Here is a 20000-nt window from a genome sequence, read left to right as displayed (position 1 = left end):
TTACTTTCACCTGCTGTCGACAGCAGTGGATAAATAATTTCAAAGATGGTATATCTGTGAGACAAAGGGACCTATTCCTCATTAAAGTAATAACGAATGGATCTTTTCATCACAAGAACACCAGTCGGAATAATAATACGATAATTCAGCAATGTGGAGATCTGGGAAACTGTCATCGAGGAGTGAGTTTTAGCAATTCGATCCACTTATATATGATCATGGAAATGTTACAATAACTCAGCGTTCTGGTAATTTAAACTTTAAGCCTCACCCACGACACGTCCCCCTCCGCTCCCCCCCCTTTTCCTTGTTTCCCTTTAAGTGATTGTGAGATTATAGCGATGGGAAAGGGCTTGGGATTTGGGAACAGGCGAAGGTAGGGTGTGGTGTTGGGGTGATGCAGATTTTGGAAATAGAACAAAGTTTACAGAACGCCACTTCCGCCGCCCTGCCAACCCTGGCCTCGAGGTTCAGTTGAACTCGGAGAAACTGATCGGGACAGAAACGCAGGTGATCATAATCACAGTCAGCTGAAGGGACAGAAAGAGACAGGGTGGAGGGACGTGGACCTTCAGTTGAGATCCTGGAAGGTGTGCAGGCTTTGACACTAAGGGCTCCTGTGGAACAGGTGAATCTGGGTCCCACAAAGTCCTCGAGACGCGTTCAGCCGAACGCACCCAAAAAGGCAGCCCAGATGCCAAGGCAGAAGCGGTGAGTGAAATAACCTTCCTTCGTCTTTTTTCTCACATGCGATCGTTGACTGAAGCATGGATTTAACATCCTTGCAATTCCTAATTGGTGCAGTCCTCCAAAGTCCAATTACATTCTCATATTGCAGAACGTTACTCAATGAGCCTTGGAATCTTATCAACCACCCTCGGTGCTGAACTCTTACTTTTTGTTGTTTATGGACGATGTTGCGTTGGTTTCATGGTAAATCAATTTTCGAACCATCAACTTACCTGTTGTGTCACCAACAGCTTTATTTATTTTGTGTCACAGTTAATAATCCCACCATAACCATCTTCACTGGTATCCTGGCACAATTTCAAAATATTACTTGTTGAAGAAGAGAAAAGTACCAGCCGATGCAGCTACTCACCGAAATGTCACAACCAGGGCACACGATCCAATTAGTGCTTACGGGGTAGATTAAATTAAGGTTAAGGTACAAGCCACAGCTTCCCACCTGCTGTGCACCTCGTAAAGTGCTGGCAATCACCACTGGATCATTAAGCGGTGAAGTTTTTTTTTTTTTTTGTTCTCTCTCTTACCCATACTTTCCTTAAATACCCATGCCATTAAATTTGTTCCACTTGAAGTTTGCCTCTTGAAATGTCTGCAAAATATATGGCAAATTCTGATTTTTTTCATGATTGTTTGTGTTTTATGAGATTCATTTTGCCCCTCCTCCTCCCACCACCCCCCCCCCTACACTGTTGCATATCAAATCTCATCCAGTTCCATCTACTGATAACTACTCGGTATCCATTTGAATGAAAAGTACCGAAAATGCGGTTTGAAATCGGAAATCCCCCAAAGTTCGAGGGGGCGCTGTGGGTGAACAAAGATCTAAATCGAAAATCGGGCTCGACCGTTTGTGCACAATGTATTCCAAATGATTAATGTGAATTTTCATGACCATCCGACCATGACCCGAGAAGGAGTAGCTATTGGCACGAAGGCACCTCCAGCTCTCACATATTATCGATTTTTGCACGACTTGACCTTTGACCCCTGAGCTAAGTGAAATCGGTCAATATGTCCTGAGGCAAAGTTGTAGTACTCATTGAGTACCATGAACCTGCAAAGTTTTATTTGTATCGATGCACTCACCTGGTCGCTAGGGGGCCTTCAATTTTCACCAATTTTCATGCATATCTTAATTGTAGGGGGCACTGCGGGTAAAGTATTCCATATATTACAAAAACCGGAATATATTTGATAGAGCATCACCTGTAGATCATTCGTGCCAAATTTCATAACCCTTCGTGGGATAATGGCTTTCGGAATTGATTTCGCGTGAACGGTACCGATTTTGAAGGTTTTTCGGTTGTTGCTAGGGGACCAAAGCGTCCCTAGCAACCATCACAATTTCCAAAGCACGAGGTCATAAGATGTACCTACCACCCGAGTTTGGTCAAAATCCGCCCACGTTTACTACCAATTATGCTGATGACAAACGAACAAACATCCAAACAAACAGACAGAATTACTGACAATAAGGGTCACCTATTTCGGCGAGCCAACAGACAGACAGGGATTAAAAAAAGAAAAAAAAAACCCACTGTTCACCTTCGGAGCGCATACTTCCACCAGGTTGAACATTTTACGCTTTGTCCCACTGATCAACCGGATCTGCATCCGGACCGAAGCAAAATATAATCGGCGTGTTCATGTCACCTAACCAACTCATTCACCAAGTTTTGTCATAATCCGTCCATAATCTTTTGAGATATCATGTTTTACATCGTTTTTTATTGTTCTTATCCCAAGGTTCTAATTTCTAAAAGAGCGAATTTTAAAGAGGATCAAAATACAATCGTCTGTTTTCTTTTTCTTAACAAACCCCGCAATAAGGTAGGAATAATTTTATGGGGCTGTCAGGGGGAACAGCTTTATCCAAAATCTTTGTGGAACTGGCTGGCCAGGCCTGACATTCACCTGGTAAAATTTATAACTTGTTTAAGGGGCTGATGATAACTCATATACTCTTCATGAAATACACTGTGGGGTCTTTAACGTCTAACAACACCCCCACGGTGCTTGGCAGACAGATCCCCCAGCTGAACAACCATCCGATGGATGACGCACACCTTGATGCGAAACACCAGGGACAGTTTATGGCTGGGTCGAGATTCGAACCCGAGACAGCTGGACAGCTCAAAGGAAATTGTATAAGCTATCTTGCTTTCGGAGTCTTTGTATAAGCTCAGATTGTATAATTGTATAAGCTATCTTGCTTTGTGTTAGCTAAGAGTCTGCAATTTGACTTTCTCGGTTTCTTCCAGTTCTACACTCTCTTGTTTGCTGTTCCGGAGTCAAAATATAACGAAGATACCTGACAGTTGATTGAGATGTTACAACTAAAATGCTGAACTCAACAAAAGTCTCGAGTTGGCATTTAATTATTTAGACGCCTAACCATGCTAAATATGCAGAACACACTCAGGATTTTAATGATATGACCTAATTACATCTTTAATTGGATGTATCCAGATGTTCATTTGCATTTCATGTCGTTTGCTTGCTTTAATCAAATGTCTGTTTACTTTTAAAATGTTTATTTTCTTGTTTGTAGACTTATCGATAGTATAGTGTACTGCATAATTTATTTCATCAAGCATCGTGCCGCGCAGGTAAAAAATCCAAACGCATGACGAAGTTTTAAATTCTTCCAAGAGAGATTTCTTCAAATTCTTCAAAGACAAAAACACTTATTCGTTTTCCTCTTCTGTTGATGCACATAGAACCAGATGTCCAATGGATCTTCCTTCTACATCCTTTACGTAATGTGAAGGAGGGTTTTAATGTTGAACCAAATAACAAAACTAATGTGCATCTCACCCAATCAATTACCCCAGGTGGCAAGGATTGCCGTAAATTAACCCCCATGCTCTTCCAGCCAAAGAAAGTTGCATAAAGCAACCAATAAAAGCGACACAAGGTAAGCCCTTTGCTGTCTCAAACTCTACCCAGGTTCCTCTACAGGTGCAGACATTCACAAGTAGTGAATGCGCGACACTATCAATGTGTTAACTACTATTGGCATTGCACGTGGTACATGCTTGGGAGTCTAGGTGGTGCGCTTTTCTGTGTACACTGTCGCTGATGATTCGCCAATAAGTGATGAAACCGGTCCGGTAGCTGAGGGGGTGTGTAGCATTGGAATTCTCATGTAGGTGCTACTTGTAAATGTCTGCAGCTGTAGAGGAACCCCCACGGTGCTTGGCCCCCAGGTAGGAACAATATGCCCTTATGCATAATATTATGCTATCTTGGGTATATAACAAGATAAGGGTTGAGCCCTTCGTCAATCGGAACGCCCTCCTGTAACGAGTGGAGTCAACCACAGTGAGTGGACGATTTTCACGCGTACATCGGACCAGGTGAGGCAGGCAGATTTAATTATTCACCTTCAAGGTCGTTAATGAACCAGTCGGTTTTTCTCCCATAATGTAGACTTTGTGGCATGCCGATTCTCCTGGAACTAATAATACGACTTCCTGAAACTTCATATCAAAATCCTTAATGTTGCTGCACTTAGCGAGTTACCTGCTTTATCAAATGAATGAGCATTTCATGCCTTGGACAGGTTGTTACTCCATTGAAGTGTTTGGCCGATTATAATCAGCCGTCAACGACTGTGTCCGTCAGCAAATTGGAATGTGGCCATGGCACCGACGCATAATGGCCTATTCTTTTCAAACATACAACATAAAACCTTTTACATTTTGCAAGCCACTGATATCAGAGCATGACTTGCTCTATGATGCAAATGCCTTGCCTGTGAATCAACAAGAAGATGGTTTGTAGTCTCATGCCATCACATTTGGGAGTTGAAACAAGATGAGACCACTCAAAGGCAAGTTTATACCAGCACCGAGTTATCTGCCAGCCTTCTTTACTAAATTTTCATCAGTAAAACCACTGTTTGGGTTTTGCAGATAAGAAACAACTGCAATGACCATCTGACCAGATGAATAAGCAAAACAGTGCACTGAAGTCATTGATAAAAGGAGATTTGCAGAAAAGGTAATGGTTGATGTGGTGTGGTGGTTTCTGTATGTGAGGATCACTTGTTGGTTGCATCATGACTGGGACAGGTTAAACTTGGCTTGTGGAAGGAAAGGTCACTCACCACGATTCTCAATGTATGCCGCTGTACTTGCACATTTTTTTCCCAACTTGATTGAACATACAATTGTATGTCTTCTAATGATGTTTTACATTCTCCACACAATATTTTTGAAGTTTTTTTTTTTTTTGCGTTGAATACATGTTTACTTGGATATCATTATTAGTAAATAAGAGCAAAAGTACCCGTCGCTTTGATGCCGCATTGAATCAAAAGACTTCATGTTGTACTTTACAAAAATTCTCCTCTATTCACTTTATAATTCGCCCAAGGTCATCTTCCATCTGCTTGGAAGTTAACCAACATCACCTTCTTCAACCAACTTGTTATATTCTTATTCTTCTCCTTAACGGCCACAATTATTCCCACGTTCTTGCGGGGTTGGTCGGGGGGTGGGGGGGGAGGGGAGTTTGGCTCAAGTATTTCACAAACCAGCTGGCAAGGCCTGACTTTCGACGAAGGTTAGAAAAGGAATTTGTAATTTGGTCAAGGTGACGGCGATAGCTCAACTACTCCTCAAATTACACTGTGGGATCTTTCACGACCACCAACTAATGCCAGTAGACAGGACGCCCAGTTTAATGATGGCACACACCCTGCCCGTGAAAGCCCCAGGTGACAATTTATAGCTGGGCCGAGATTCAAACGAAGGCGACACAGCTTAGGGGCGAGTGTGCATACCTGCCTCGGCCATCTTTCCACCCATCTTCATCAGCCATCCTTGCTGCTCCTTTATAAATGAGTGAAGTGAAACATTTTGAAAAATATTGAATTATTCTCACTCAAATTTAAACATCACTGTAATGCATGTTGTTAAGTTTTTCAAACTTTCTTTTTAAAACAAAATGATTTGTAATACCGGCTACCACCAGGCGGCGCTACATGATGCGCATCCAGATAGAGAGAAATGGGGTCTTCCCCCCACCTTGAACCCCTCCCTGAGATATGCTACCCTGGCAGAAACCATCTTTGTGGTACTCTTGGGCAATATTCAAAATTTGGTTGGATTTGGTCTCTATATAACTCTATATCTCTATATACCTCTATATATCTCTATGTATCTATATGTATCTCTATATATCTCTATATACCTCTATATCTCTATATATCTCTATATACCTATATGTATCTATATGTATCTCTATATACCTATATGTATCTCTATGTATCTCTATATACCTATATGTATCTCTATATATCTATATATACCTCTATGTATCTCTTTATACCTCTATATATCTCTTTATATGTCTATGTGTCTCTATATATCTCTTTATATCTCTATGTATCTCTATATATCTCTATATATCTCTATATATCTCTATATACCTCTATATATCTATATGTATATATATATCTATATATATCTATATATACCTCCATGTATCTCTATATCCTCTATATATCTCTGTATCTCGATGTATCTATATGTATCTATATTATCTCTTTATCTCTATATACCTCTATGGATATCTCTATGTATATCTCTATGTATCTCTATATACCTCTATGTATATCTCTATGGATATCTCTATGGATATCTCTATGTATATCTCTATGTATCTCTATATACCTATATATATATATATATATATATATATATATATATATATATATATATATATATATATATATATATATATCACTATATATATATATATATCTCTATATATCACTATGTATCTCTATATATCTCTATATATCACTATGTATCTCTATATATCTCTATATATCACTATGTATATCTATATGTATCTCTATATATCTATATGTATCTCTATATATCTATATATACCTCTATATATCTCAATATACACCTCTATATACCTCTATATATCTCTTTATATATCTATATATCTCTCTATATACCTCTATGTTTCTCTATATACCTCTATATATCTCCTTGTATATCTATGTATCTCTATATACCTCTATATCTCTATATACCTCTATGTATCTCTATACCTCTATGTATCTCTATGTATCTTTATATATCTATATATACCTCTATATATCTCTATATACACCTCTATATACCTCTATATATCTCTTTATATATCTATATATCTCTATGTATCTCTATGTATCTCTATATATCTCTATATATCTCCTTGTATATCTATGTATCTCTATATACCTCTATATATCTCTATACCTCTATATACCTCTATATATCTCTATACCTCTATGTATCTCTATGTATCTCTATATACCTATATGTATCTTTATATATCTATATATATATATCTCCGGATCCGTCCACAACATTTTGAGATATCGTGATATACTGAATATAATTTTTGGCCCTATTTCTCAATGGTGAATTATTTTACCTGTCAATGAACCTACCTGCCAATGGTGAACACTTTAAGAATTCTAGTATCTGGATCTGGATCTTTACCAAAATCTAATCAGTTCGTACTTGTAACACACCCAACCCACCCACCAAATTTCATCCAAAGCTGTCTACAAAGTTCCTGCACACAAATAAACAGAGAGGGGTGAAAACGTAACCTCTGTCCATCTTAGATGGTTGAGGTAATTATCAAATAATTGGAATAATAAACACTTAAATGAGTGCAATATTCAACAAATATAAGAATGTTCATGAATATCAGCGATTGTGATTCATATTCAACTTCAAACCCTCTCACCCCCTGTTGTACATACATACCACGTATGAACACACCAGCCTGAACCACCATTCCTCCTAGTGTACGTAATAAATAGATGATCCCAAATTATGTACCATATTGAACTGAATACCACTGCACTCTAATAATAATAAATACGAGTTCCCCTACAAGGAACTCAAACACAGGAGGAGGCCGTTAGGCCCATGAAACCCTGAGCTGCGGTTGGTTGTCCGGGCTCTATCCTTTTTAAATGTTGAGACTCAAGCAAGGAAGCAGCACATACACATTTTTTTTAAGTCTTTGGTATGACTCAAGGCTGGCGTTGGCTTAATGGTTGGGGTGGTGGGCTTGAGATCCTAAGATCCTGAGTTCAAATCCTGCTTTTCTGTTGAATTAATACCAGGTGGGGTTGATTCAGCCTGTCATTCTTCCGAAGTCGGACAAATGAGCACCTGCTTGCTGGGATGATCGAGACATTCGAGTATCCTGTGTCAGAGTGGTGACCCGTCCAGGATTGTGCCCAATAGCCCAGGAGACTGCTTCGGCAGCACCAACGCTCTGTTCAGAGTATGGTCCCAATGGCATGACTCAGCTGGGACTCAAACCACCGACCTCTCAGATTTGTGTAGTGGATGCTCTAACCATTCCACCACTGACTCCGGTATATGTTGCATCCTATGAACTGGTATACCAGCCTCTGTTCCGGGGTCTAGGAGGTCGGTGGTGGTTCAAACACCTGCCAAATCAGACTAATGACTTAAAAATGGAATGTGGTGCTTCCTTCCTTGATGGTCAATATTTAAAAGGATGGAGCAGGGATAAGCAATGCTGGGAAGGTAATGGCAAACCACATAGTATAAACCTTGCCAATAATCTGGTTCAGCAGCACCAATGCTCTGTAAAGTGTATGGTGTATCAAATTAAAAAAATATGGATTGGTACAAAAAAAGAAGAGGTCTGACTCATCGTGAATACTCCATCTTCATGTGCCAATTTTACAACATATATGCATGATAAATGGAAGAGCCATTTGAATTGAATGGAAGGAATTGATTTTAATATTCTGGGTTAAAAAAAAAAGTCTGGTTTTGAATATCTCTGCAAAAATGAAGCAGCCATGAATCTTTCGTTCCATTTGCTGTACCAGTAAAACTTTTCTTGTTGATGCCGAATCATTGTCGGCAAAAGCACAATCAAAAGTGACCATTTTGTTTTTGGTTTTTCCATCGAATGTCCCATCCCCGTGATAAAATGGTGCATTTATGGCCGACTGGCATGCATGCTCATTGGCGTCTATCTGAGAAGGCTATCTATCAGTTGTCTACAAGCACTTGAGGCTATCTATCAGTTGTCCAACTTCTGTGTATGTTAACAATCACTTGGACTCGACCCTGGTCATCACAGCCCCAGTTGTCCTGTTACCCCCATTGCCATCACAGCTGTTTTACTCTTGGGTCTAATTTGATGGATGATTGTTTACCTAACAGAGTATGTATGCTTCCTTCAAGGAAGGGTAACTGTGTTTACTTGGTGCTGGGCTCTGCTGGTGGGCATTTGGCAGCTTGGGAGCTTGGAAGAGAGCAAGTAGTATGCAGGTGGGCAGGATGAGAAGGGGGGAGATTTGGTTTCCTGAAATTCTCTTTTCAAACAATATTGGCTGCTTGTTTTGTCCCACTCTTGCCATACAATTTTTTTCCAGTTGTTTTTTTTTGGTCACTTGTGATCATTTCTGTGCAACATTCAACAAGCTGTTCATGATTTGGTCAACATCAGCTGACCACCACAAGCACAAGACTTGAGCGTTGTTGAGGTTTTAGTTGATCAGACATATCTATCTATTTGTGGTGCTCGACTCTTGATCGGGGCAAGTGACAAGGTGTGGACGAAAGGAAGATAGTTCGAGATGTTAATGATAATTGGAAGGAAATTTCATGCAGAAGGAGGTCATTCGGCCTATCCTTTGGAACTTTGAACTTTCCGAACCCTGAAAATCTTTTGGTTATAAGCCAGATACTGTGCGTCACAAGTGTGTGGTTTTCAGGTTTTTAGTCACAAGTGTGTGGAATGTTGCTCTGTTGCCCTGATGATGTCCTAATGAGGACAAAATTTCATCCGGATTCGTCTGCAACTTTTTTGAGATATCATATACACAAACGGACAAACAAACAGAGAGGGGTGCAAACAACCTCCTTCACCTTCAGTGGTGGAGGTAACAAGACTCAATCACATCTCATGAAAACCTGAATCACCTGGGGTAAGTGCTGGGATGGCCTCGAGGTATGAAAACACCTCTCAGCTGTCTGTCTGAATCCCAAGCCAGCTATAAACTGTAAACCCAGTGTTTTACGGGCAGCGTGATTCATCAATGTGTGTGTGTCGTCTCTCAGATGGACGTTTAGCCGAGGAAAACTCTGGGTTGTGAAACAAAAAATGTCAAAAAATAGGAATGACGTCATAAAATTGATATGACGTCATAGTGATGTATCATATATGCGGTAATTCATCTCTGCGAATGTCCTGTTCGATTCCCACAAATAAAATTCAAACAGCTTGCCGAGTTTCGGAGATCATTTTTTTTAGGCGATTTCCATTAGCGGAGATATTTTGAGGTCATAACTTTTTCTAGGAGGAATTTTCAAAATCCGAGATGGTTACTGTCTGCGCAGGGTATTTTTACATTTACATGCCAAGTTTCAGGAAGTTTCGAGGAAAACTGTCGGCTGTGAAACAAAAAAAGTCCACAAGAACAACAACGTGAGTAAGACTTCGAGATCCTCCATGAGGATCTAAAAATTTCGATCTAATTTGAGCATACATCGTGGGACAATTGTCGATTTAAGTTGAGCTCGGCTGATATAACGTCATTCAAAAAATTTTTAATGCAGTATGCTTCCATTCATCCGATACCTGGGGTGCGTATCTTTGTGAACAAATGGTGTAAATAAATCCCATTGTGTCGTTTGTTCTCCTTCCCCATGGTACTTATTAATTATGCACATGAAGTCATTTCGTCTCTGAGTGATTGGAGTTGCCCTGATTGCAAACGGCTTTAGTTGTTCATCTTCTGTTAAAGGACAGATAGCGTTTGGGACAATTGGCGGCCGCACAGAAAGCACAATAGAAGGGGATGAAGCACTGAAATCAGTGAGAGGGTTGGGTTAGGAAGGGTTGTTGGGGGTAATAATAATCACGGGTCAGGGTGGGGGGTGACATGAGGTGATGGTGCACAACTTGCTTGAAGCTCTGTTGGGAAGATAGAGAAAGAATGGCCTCTTGAAGGCAGTTCCACAGAAAGGAGAGAAGTGAGGAACAAAGGAGTTGAGGTATGCAGTCAGCCTCAATTTTGTTTAGCCATGTTCATCCTGGAGTTGCTGGGGAGGGTTGGAGGGGATGAAGGGCAAAAGGAGTAATATCTGAGAAGAGGCGGTAAAACACAAAGCGATTACCAACCTACCTGCGATGTGAAAGGAACTGACCTTGTTCTTCGGCCTCATCACTTAAGATGCCCATGATGTTCCGAGTTTTAGATTCCACAAATCCAGGAGAGATAGATACTGTATGATGATGCTGGGGTGTCAACCCAGAGGGAAGGGCTGGGCTCCATTTAGCTGTGGACAAACACCTTGTAGATCGTCGGTTGCTCTGATTTTCAAAGGAAAAACTTGGATCGACAGAAGATACCCAGTCTGTAGCCTTCTTTGAAAGCTATGAGCTTTGCTATGTGATTGGACCTATGAGAGGTTATGGTTAATGGTGAGGCTGAAAATGTCAAGCGACTGAACCTCTTTCCAGTGCTTGATCATATAAAAAGATAGGTGAGTTATTTTGACGATCCTTCTGGAGCGACAAGGTGAGACAGTGTGATTTGTCAGGATTGAAGGACATGTTCCATTTATCAGACCAGTATCTAATCAGTTCCAGATCGGCAGAGATTGATGGAGCTGTTGTCTGTCTCACACAGTAACCCATTCCAGTGCTTGGCAATGTGGAGTCATCTGCGAAAAGGAAGAGAGGGTTTTCTAGACATTCAAAAAGTCGTTCATGTAGATGAAGAACAACACTGGGCCCAATACACTGCACATTGAGGAACTCAAGCCTCCACTCAGAGAGTGGCTGAGAGGGTTCCATTGATAGTAACACGGCTGATGTGTGAGTTCAGCATGTCAGAATTCAGGGAATAAAGGTGGACTTGTACTCCACAGCTCGAGACCTTGGCTGAGCCAGATTTGTCGAATGCCCGAGATATGTCCAAGGAGATGGTCCTGGGCTCTTGCTTGAGATTTAGGTCCTCCAACCATTGTTGAGAAAGGAGCAGCAGCATGTCCAGAGTTGAATAGTTAGGACGGAATCCAAACCGATGCTCAGAGATCAGGCTGTTTGAAAACAACTTGAAGTCAGCAGCAATGATCCCATGGCATTGCTTGTCATATCAAGTAAGCTCACTGGTTTGAGTTGAACAGATCTGTTTTCGCACTCTTCTTATAGACGGGAGTGGTGTTTGTTCACTTTCAGGCTGATGAGGGGTGGCCAAAGCAGGACAGACTGAATAGGACAGACAAAGTCGAGGCAACAATGGTAGAGCAGGATTTGGGAACATGGACATTGATGCCACCTGTGCCCATCACTGAAACAGGGTGAAGGCTGAAAATAACTTTCTTTACCTCAGGGGAGAAGGATATAAACAATCGGTATGATGGGGATCGATCATGATTGGCTGGGTACACGATATTTGGAGGCAAACACAGAGTTTAGGCATCTGCCTCTTGGGCAGACTTTGCAGTAATGCCATTTGAGGTGACGGAGGGGATGGAGGGAGAGCGGACACCAGAGACAGACTTGACAAAGTGCCACTATAACTTGCAGAAAGGAGACTGATTGGAAAGTTCAGGATGGTGTTTCCAGGCATGCCTCTGGATGGTCACACACGTGTTGCGAGCCTTTCAAAATGAAATAAAGTTGCTCTCAGTGAGGTTAGATTTCTATGGTGAGAAACAAGCTGCTTGACTACAACTGCCTCTCTGCAGAATTCAGTGTTCCGGGGCTTAGAGGATGGATAGGATAGCCACAGGTGGGATGGAAAAGACCAGTGAATGAGAAAAAAAAATAGGCTTTTGTGAAAGTATTTCCAGGCGGAATCAATCTTTTAGTTGCTGTGGAGCTGGTGGCCTTTCGAGAAAGGGAAGATTGAAGTCCCTGCCAGTTGACCTGTGCAAACAGCCATATTTTGCATCATAGAGGTTTCTCCCTTAAAATAGCGAGAGAGATATGGGTTTTGACAAGAAAGTTGTCAGAAGAGCCAAGAGAGGCAGAAGAAGATCAGGAGAGATTGGATGGAATGTTCATCATGACTCGTTTCAGGAGGGAGGATATACCAGTTGCAGAAACCTGGTTGGGAAGTTTACAGATGGGGCCAGGCTCACAGAGTAGAAGAGGGCCTTTGCTGCAATGTCATGACTGGTTCTTGTAGAGCCAACACCGAGCCAGCTGGCATTGTGACAGTTGAAAAAGCTGCAGATATGGAATAGAGAGCTTGAATGGGTGGTTATGACATGATCCATATTGTAGAAAAAGAGGTACATATAAAGAGAGTAATCATCATTGGGGAGAGAGAGAGTACACCACACAGACAAACATAAGCTGCTTATATAGTGGTATCCATAGCCACAGGTATTTCAGAGAGCTTGGAGGGGTTAGTGTAAAGAGGTAAGTTGGAAAATTTGATTATGATGAGATATAATAGAAGGAGCAGAGCAAAATTACAGCTTCATGCGGGGTCATACATTGCTCTCGCCCATAAACCTCATGTTGTATCTGTCATTTAGAGTCATCTGATCAAAAGGCGGAGGAGCTCCTTGTGAACCAATGGCCATCCATATGTAGTGCCCAACTGTGTCTGTGGGCGTCCTCCTGCAGTTGGGTTACTTTTCTTCAGGAGGTTGGTGGCAGGATTTGCACTCCGGCCACCGTAAAACCCTTCACTCCGCAAAACACAAGAGAAACAAAAAGAAATCTGAAAACTCACTCCGTGGGAGTACCTCCTATCAGTACATGGGAGTACTGATCGGGATGGTTATGAGACATGTATTGGTCACCATGGGTCTGGAACTGTGAACAAGAATAGCACTAATTTCCTTGACTTTGCAAGAAGTCATGGACTGAGGGTGGCTGGATCATGGTTTCAGATCCCACAGGCTCATCGCGAGAATTGGTATTCCAACGCTGGTGGTATGACAAAGGAGATTGACCATGTGCTCATTTGTTGCTGGAGGATGATGCAGAACTATAGGGTCCACCAGAGTGCTCAGTTCCTCAATACCGACCACAGGCTTGTGGTAGCAACTCTGAAGTTTCAGCTTCAATCCGGGAGAATGATACCATCCCAGCCTAGGCTGGATGTTGGCAAGCTCAATGATGATAGGGAAGCTGATGAGTTTGCAAACAAGCTGAGTGGGGATTTGGGGGGTCTGGGTGCTTTGGGAAATCCTGAAGACTTGTGGAATGCATTCAAGACCACCACCCTTGATGTTGTGACTGGAAGTCGTAGAACTCCCCGTAGGGCAAAGAATACGAATCTCAAGGGACACTTAATCTTAATTTTGTCTCTCAAGGGACACTGCATACCATTGATCAGAGTTGCAATGCTCAGCTTAATGGCAGAGCTGAGCTGTTCAGGGAGTTGGGGAGTGAAACTGTGCATGCACTGAGGGAGGACAAGGAGGCCAATGTGTGAGGAATCTGTGAGGGGTGGATCATCACCTGTGATCAGGTGACATTGCGTTCCTCCAAGCCCATCCCTCGGTCTACTGCAGTTAGAGTGGAGGGTGGTGGGATCTTGACAGAGGAGTCCGAAGTGAAGGCCCGCTGGGCTGGTTACTTTGAGCGGTTGTACCAGGCTGATCCACCAGCTGTTGAGTTGGATGTCAGGGGTCTGACTATCCCCATTGCTGATCCTCAAATAAACTGTGATCCATCTTCTTTTATGGAAACACAGGCTGCGATGAACCAGTTGAAATGTGCTAAAGCCCCTGGGATCTGTGGCATCCATGCTGAACTTCTCAAAGCTGGTGGAAATGCTGTACTCATGTTGTTGCATGCAGTTCTGTGCTCTGCCTGGAACACATGCATCATCCCAACTGACTGTAAGAGGGGCATTGTTGTCCCTCTCTGGAAAGGGAAGGGTGGTTGCTCAGACTGTAAAAACTACCAAGGGGGTGACCCTGCTCTCAGTGGTGAGCAAGGTCTTTGCTCGGATAATTCTTGATAGGGTTCGCCACCATCTGCTTGAGCACCAGTGCCCAGAGTAGTCAGGCTTTACACCAAAGAGGTCAACGATTGACCGTGTCCTTACTCTTTGGGTCCTCGCCAAACGCAGATGAGAGTTTTGGCAGGGGCTGCTTGCAGCCCATGTTGATCTCTGCAAAGCATTTGATTTAGTGAATCAGGATGCCCTCTGGAGGATCACTGGTCTTCGTGTGGTGACACCAAAACTGATCAATCTTATGTCTGAACTATTCTCTGGTACTGAGAGTGTTGTGAGATGTGGCGATACCATCTCTGACTTATTTCCAGTTGTTACTGGAGTTCATCAGGGGTGTGTACTGGCTCCCACACTTTTCAGCACTTGTATGGACTGGATTCTGGGGAGGATGTTGGAAAGCTCAATCTATGGTGCATCGTTTGGGAATGTCAAGATCTCTCACCTTGATTTCGCAGATGATGCAGTCATCTTTGCAGAGACTTTACATATCCTTTTGGGGGTCCTCGAGGTGGAGAATGAGGAGTCATCGCCGCTGGGATTATGGGTTTACTGGGTCAAAACTAAGATCCAGGCTTTCAATGACATCTTGGATGCTGCTATCTTGTCTGTACTTGTTTTTGGTGAGGATGTTGAGGTCACGGAGAAATTCACTTACCTTAGCAGTGATGTTCATGTTTCCGCTGGCTATGAGCCAGAGGTCAATAGACGTCTGGGTCGGGCCTGGGGATTCATGGATTCACTGGATCATGGGGTGTGGCGTTGTCGGTACCTGTGCAGGATGACAAAAGTCCAAGTCTTCAGGTCCTTGGTGCTTCCAGTCTTGCTCTGCAGATGTGAGACTTGGACTCTGACCAGTGATCTGGTATGGGGACTTAATTCCTTTGGTACCAGGTCTCTTTGGAAAATCCTTGGCTATTGCTGGTTGGACTTTGTGTCCAATGAGTGGTTGCTGAGAGAGACTCAAATGAGATTTCTTACCTGCATCATCCTCGAATATCAACTGTGGCTGTACGGACGTGTGGCTCATTTTCCTGATGCTGATCCTGCTCACCAGATTCTCTCAGCAAGGGAGCCTCGTGAGTGGAGGAGGCCAATGAGCTGACTACGTGTCTCTTGGTTGCAGCAGGTTGATCAGCATTTCAAGGAGATGGTGATGGGCCAGGCATCTGCCTGGGAGAGCCCAGATGGAGCCCCCAGGAGTACCCATGGAAAGTAGATGCAGCGACGTGCTGCTCCAGCGCATGCTCCCATATCTGACCTGACCTGACCTGATCAAGATGGAACAGTTAAATCTGTCCAACCATCATGCACTGTGAATTCTGAAAGGGTGATGAGAAACTGACTATGTTGTTTTGCTCAATGTTGGGGTCCCATTAAGTCCCAGCTTGAAATTCGGCAGTTGCCTTCAAAACAGAAGTGGAGAGAGGTGCTGTTGGCAAATGAGTCATGCTTTGACGTCCCGTCTGCTGGAATTCACTGGTGGATGTCAAAGATCCCACTGTGTCCTTCTCGAAGAGGAGGCAAGCTCCCGCCGGCACCCTGAACAAATTACAAATTCCTTCCCTAACCAGCAGGGGGCATTGTATCAGTAGCACAGCCATGCCCTCAACCAATGATGCTAACCAGCAGCTTTGTGCTGCGTGCAATAGAAGAATAAGTCATGCTTAAGTGCGATGCTGTTCGTGGATAATCTCGGTTTTGTCAGCTATTTTTTTTCCGAAATACTGAGCTTGATATTTTTGAATATTGTCCTACATCGACAGAGGAGCCAATGGAGGAGGAAGTGGCATACTTAGCGGAGGAACCAATGTGGGGCTTGGAGAATGTGGCGGAGATGCTGGGAGTGCTTCTGTACATGGGTGCACTGGTCCTGAAGCACGGGACGCCACACGCCCGAGCATACGCCTTGATGATCGCCCGGAGGAGCGGCATATTCGTGAGAAACTGCGGTCAAATGCTATTCCGGCATGGAAGCAGGAGTGGCTGGATCGGAAGAACAAGCGTGGTCCATTGGTCAGTCATGAATCTTCACAATATTTTTTTTTAATAGATATCACAATGTCATTAAAATGTGAACCTCAAAAATAATTATTGCTATTTTATGTTACTATGACAATTGGCATCTGGAGGAATACTGACGTGAATGTGTCATATTGGCTCAAAATAATATCCGAGTCCAACACAAGGCAACAAGTAGCAAATTGTTTCCCTGATCAGGTTCACATCATCACACTTGTATTTTCATTACTGAAACAGATTAAGCCTTTGACTGAGCTGCACTGAAAAGCAATACTGTCAAAGAGGGTAACATCATTGGTAGAACTGGTTGGTGTCCAGTGGACCAACAACAAGAACTCTTCTACCTGAAATCAGAGAAAGCATTTGCCATATTATGGGGTCTTCTTTCAACTTCTCTTTTCTCTTCTCTTACTTCAGTGCAGTTTTGTCAAAAAGAGTAACATCAACATCATTGGAAGTCATGCAATAAAGTTGTGCAGTGAACAAGGTTCCACTGGTACCATACAACATGGCAGCTATGTCATAGGGCATTGGTGTAGTACTTCAGGGTTGGTGAAACAAAAGTGGTTTAAAAACAAATGATCAAATGCTGGATATTAAAAGGTCAAATGTTCAGTCTATTTTGATACTCTTGCCTTTTCTGAATTTTGCTGAATTCCTATTATTATCGTGATTGCTTTGGTGCTTTTGTTTTTTCTGCCATTGCACAGATCGGAAAGCCTCCAGATAGCACACAACACCACTCAGACCTTCGGCGCAAACGCAGTCCTAGTCCAGGCGTCCTTCCTCCTCGATCAGAAGTCCTTACTTCTCACCTTAATCCGAGCTTCCAAAACTCTGGCTCTGGCACAACTCCTAACCTGACAGTACCAGGTGTCTCGACAACCCCTTCTCCTTCTTCTACAGTCTCCATCTCTACCACCTTCTGCTCTGCGTCGGGACTTCGTGGTGCAGTGGAGAGACGAAGACGTGTTTCACCAGCTCCGGTAATTGCAGTGAAGAAATATTGAGTTTGGGGATTATTTCATTAGGTTAAAGGAAATTGGGCTATTTAGGAATAGCACAGGTGTGGATGATACGACACGAAACCTCAGTGGATAGTGATGATGGCGAGATAACAGGCATATTCAAGAGATATTTTGCTTCAACATTTACACAAGAACAGTCAGGGGAACTCCAACAGCTGAGAGTATCTATCAAGGAGGTTAGGAAGGGCTTTTACAGAAAATCCCAATTGTAGTGGAGGAAGTAAAGGAACAGCTAGGAAATCTAAAAGTAGATAAGGCTCTGACACCAGATAACATGCACCCGAGAGTATTGAGAGAGGTGGCTGAGCAGGTAAGCGAGATGTTGGCTTGCTGGGAAGATGTAAGTCGTAGTGGGGTACCTCAGGTATTAGTACTTCAACCATTATTATTTATAATTTACATCAACGATTTGGGTAGTGGGGTGAACAGTAGGCTTTCCAAGTTTATAGATCACTCAAAGCTTGGAGGTAAGGTCGTTAGCAGTGATGGAGGTGATCAAATTCGAAAAGTCTGGATACTTCAATAAATTGGGCAAAAGATTGACAGATGTAGTTTAACATATAGAAATGTAAGGTGCTGGGGATGGATAGGAATAATGAAAATAGAGATTATCTGATACAAGGGGCAATTTTGAAGCATATCACACAGGAGAAGGATCTGGGATGGTTATTGATTCAGGGGGTAAGCAGACAGGACAGTGCCAGGCAGTTGTAGGTGAAGTCAACAGGGTTTTAGCTTGTATTTGTAGGGGGATGAACTGTATATCAAAAGAGGTAGTTTTAACACTGCACAGAAGTTTAATGAGGCCACATCTATATAATATGCTTGTTTTTGCGTGCGTGTTTCTGAAACAATCCTTCCCACCGATAGGTTGGATGGCTGCCCTGACTCCACCCACAATTGTAGCTTTATATGTACATGTGGATATATATATATATATATATATATATATATATATATATATATATATATATATATATATATATATATATATATATATATATATATATATATATATATATATATATATTTCGGCACGACCCTTTTTTGTTCCACCATCAGATTTTTGTTACTCCATGAAATGAAACAAGCTTTGACATATATCGTAATGATATTATTGTCTTCCTTAAGAGGCCCCTCAAAATTTGTTTTGATGATTATGGAAGTTAAACAGTTCATGTTCTCCATTTGCAAAATGGGAGGAATTATTGCACAAAAAATAAATAAAAATGTTTCCCATTTTTTAGAGGACCACTAAGATGAGTTCAGCTCATAGAATCACGCTCCATTTGGGGAGAAAACAGTTGAGTTCATACCTGACGAATTTGCACTTTCCATGTGCCGTAGTTTCTTCACAAAACCATGACTTTCTGACTCAGCACAAAGTATTTCTTTGCTTTTTTTATACATGGTTGCCGTTTTGAAATTTTCATCGACCGATACCCGCTGCCCAGCCGGACCAACTCCCAACAAAGTATCGCCCGGTCAGTTATGGTTAAACCCAAAATCATGATCAACGTTTTAGTGTGGAGGTGAGTACTGACAGTGTACTTGGGTCTTTTCCGGGTGGGTGCAGGATTGAGCACGTGCACATAAAAATCTCGGGTCTCCGCATAGTGGCGTACAGGCTTAAGTCGTACTTCTGTTTACTACCGTAGAAAATCACAGAACCATCCGATCCACATGCTGTTAACAGTTTCAGAATCAGCTAAATTGTACAACATATGAATTTGTAGACGAAACTGATCCGGCCTTTTGGATCACTTTAAAGTAGGGTGCCCTGTAATTTTAATGCGCTCTATGGATCCTCCGGAACTCACGAATGGTACACGTTGTGTAGTCACTAAACTACGTGGTAATGTCATCGAAGTGGAGCTACTGCGGGACAGTGGAAGGGGAAAACCTGATTGATAATCAATGGATAAAAATGATATAATATATTGTTTAAAATACATTCATGCTCTCTGTCTTCTACCATATGTTGCCAGTGACGCCCGTCGAAGACGGGCACCTTTACTAGTATATATATATATATATATATATATATATATATATATATATATATATATATATATATATATATATATCTCCAATGTCCTGCTTTTTGGATCAATGTGTATCCAAAATGCTTCACGAAGAAGATAATTGATTTACAATAATTTATTAACTCAACGAGATGGTGTTCATAGAATACTTACCCA

General features: G+C 42.1%; 1 protein-coding gene across 2 annotated transcripts in view; it reads left to right on the top strand.

Annotated features, from left to right (window-relative positions):
- The first annotated feature begins 361 nt into the window (after positions 1–361).
- The window catches only part of MAP3K1 (mitogen-activated protein kinase kinase kinase 1), a 139437-nt gene continuing 119798 nt past the window's right edge, over positions 362–20000 (top strand). For both annotated transcript variants that reach the window (XM_085845545.1, XM_085845546.1), the window contains exons 1-3: positions 362–711; positions 16516–16765; positions 17482–17757. In XM_085845545.1, coding sequence (XP_085701671.1) covers positions 695–711; positions 16516–16765; positions 17482–17757 — 543 coding nt within the window. In that variant the 5' untranslated portion in view covers positions 362–694. The remainder of the gene's footprint in view (positions 712–16515; positions 16766–17481; positions 17758–20000) is intronic.

This window comes from Eptatretus burgeri, chromosome 11 (assembly GCF_056783735.1).
Source record: "Eptatretus burgeri isolate ZD-2024b chromosome 11, Ebu_testis_v1, whole genome shotgun sequence".
Taxonomy (NCBI): Eukaryota; Metazoa; Chordata; class Myxini; order Myxiniformes; family Myxinidae; genus Eptatretus; species Eptatretus burgeri.
This window is presented reverse-complemented; position numbering and strand designations above follow the sequence as displayed.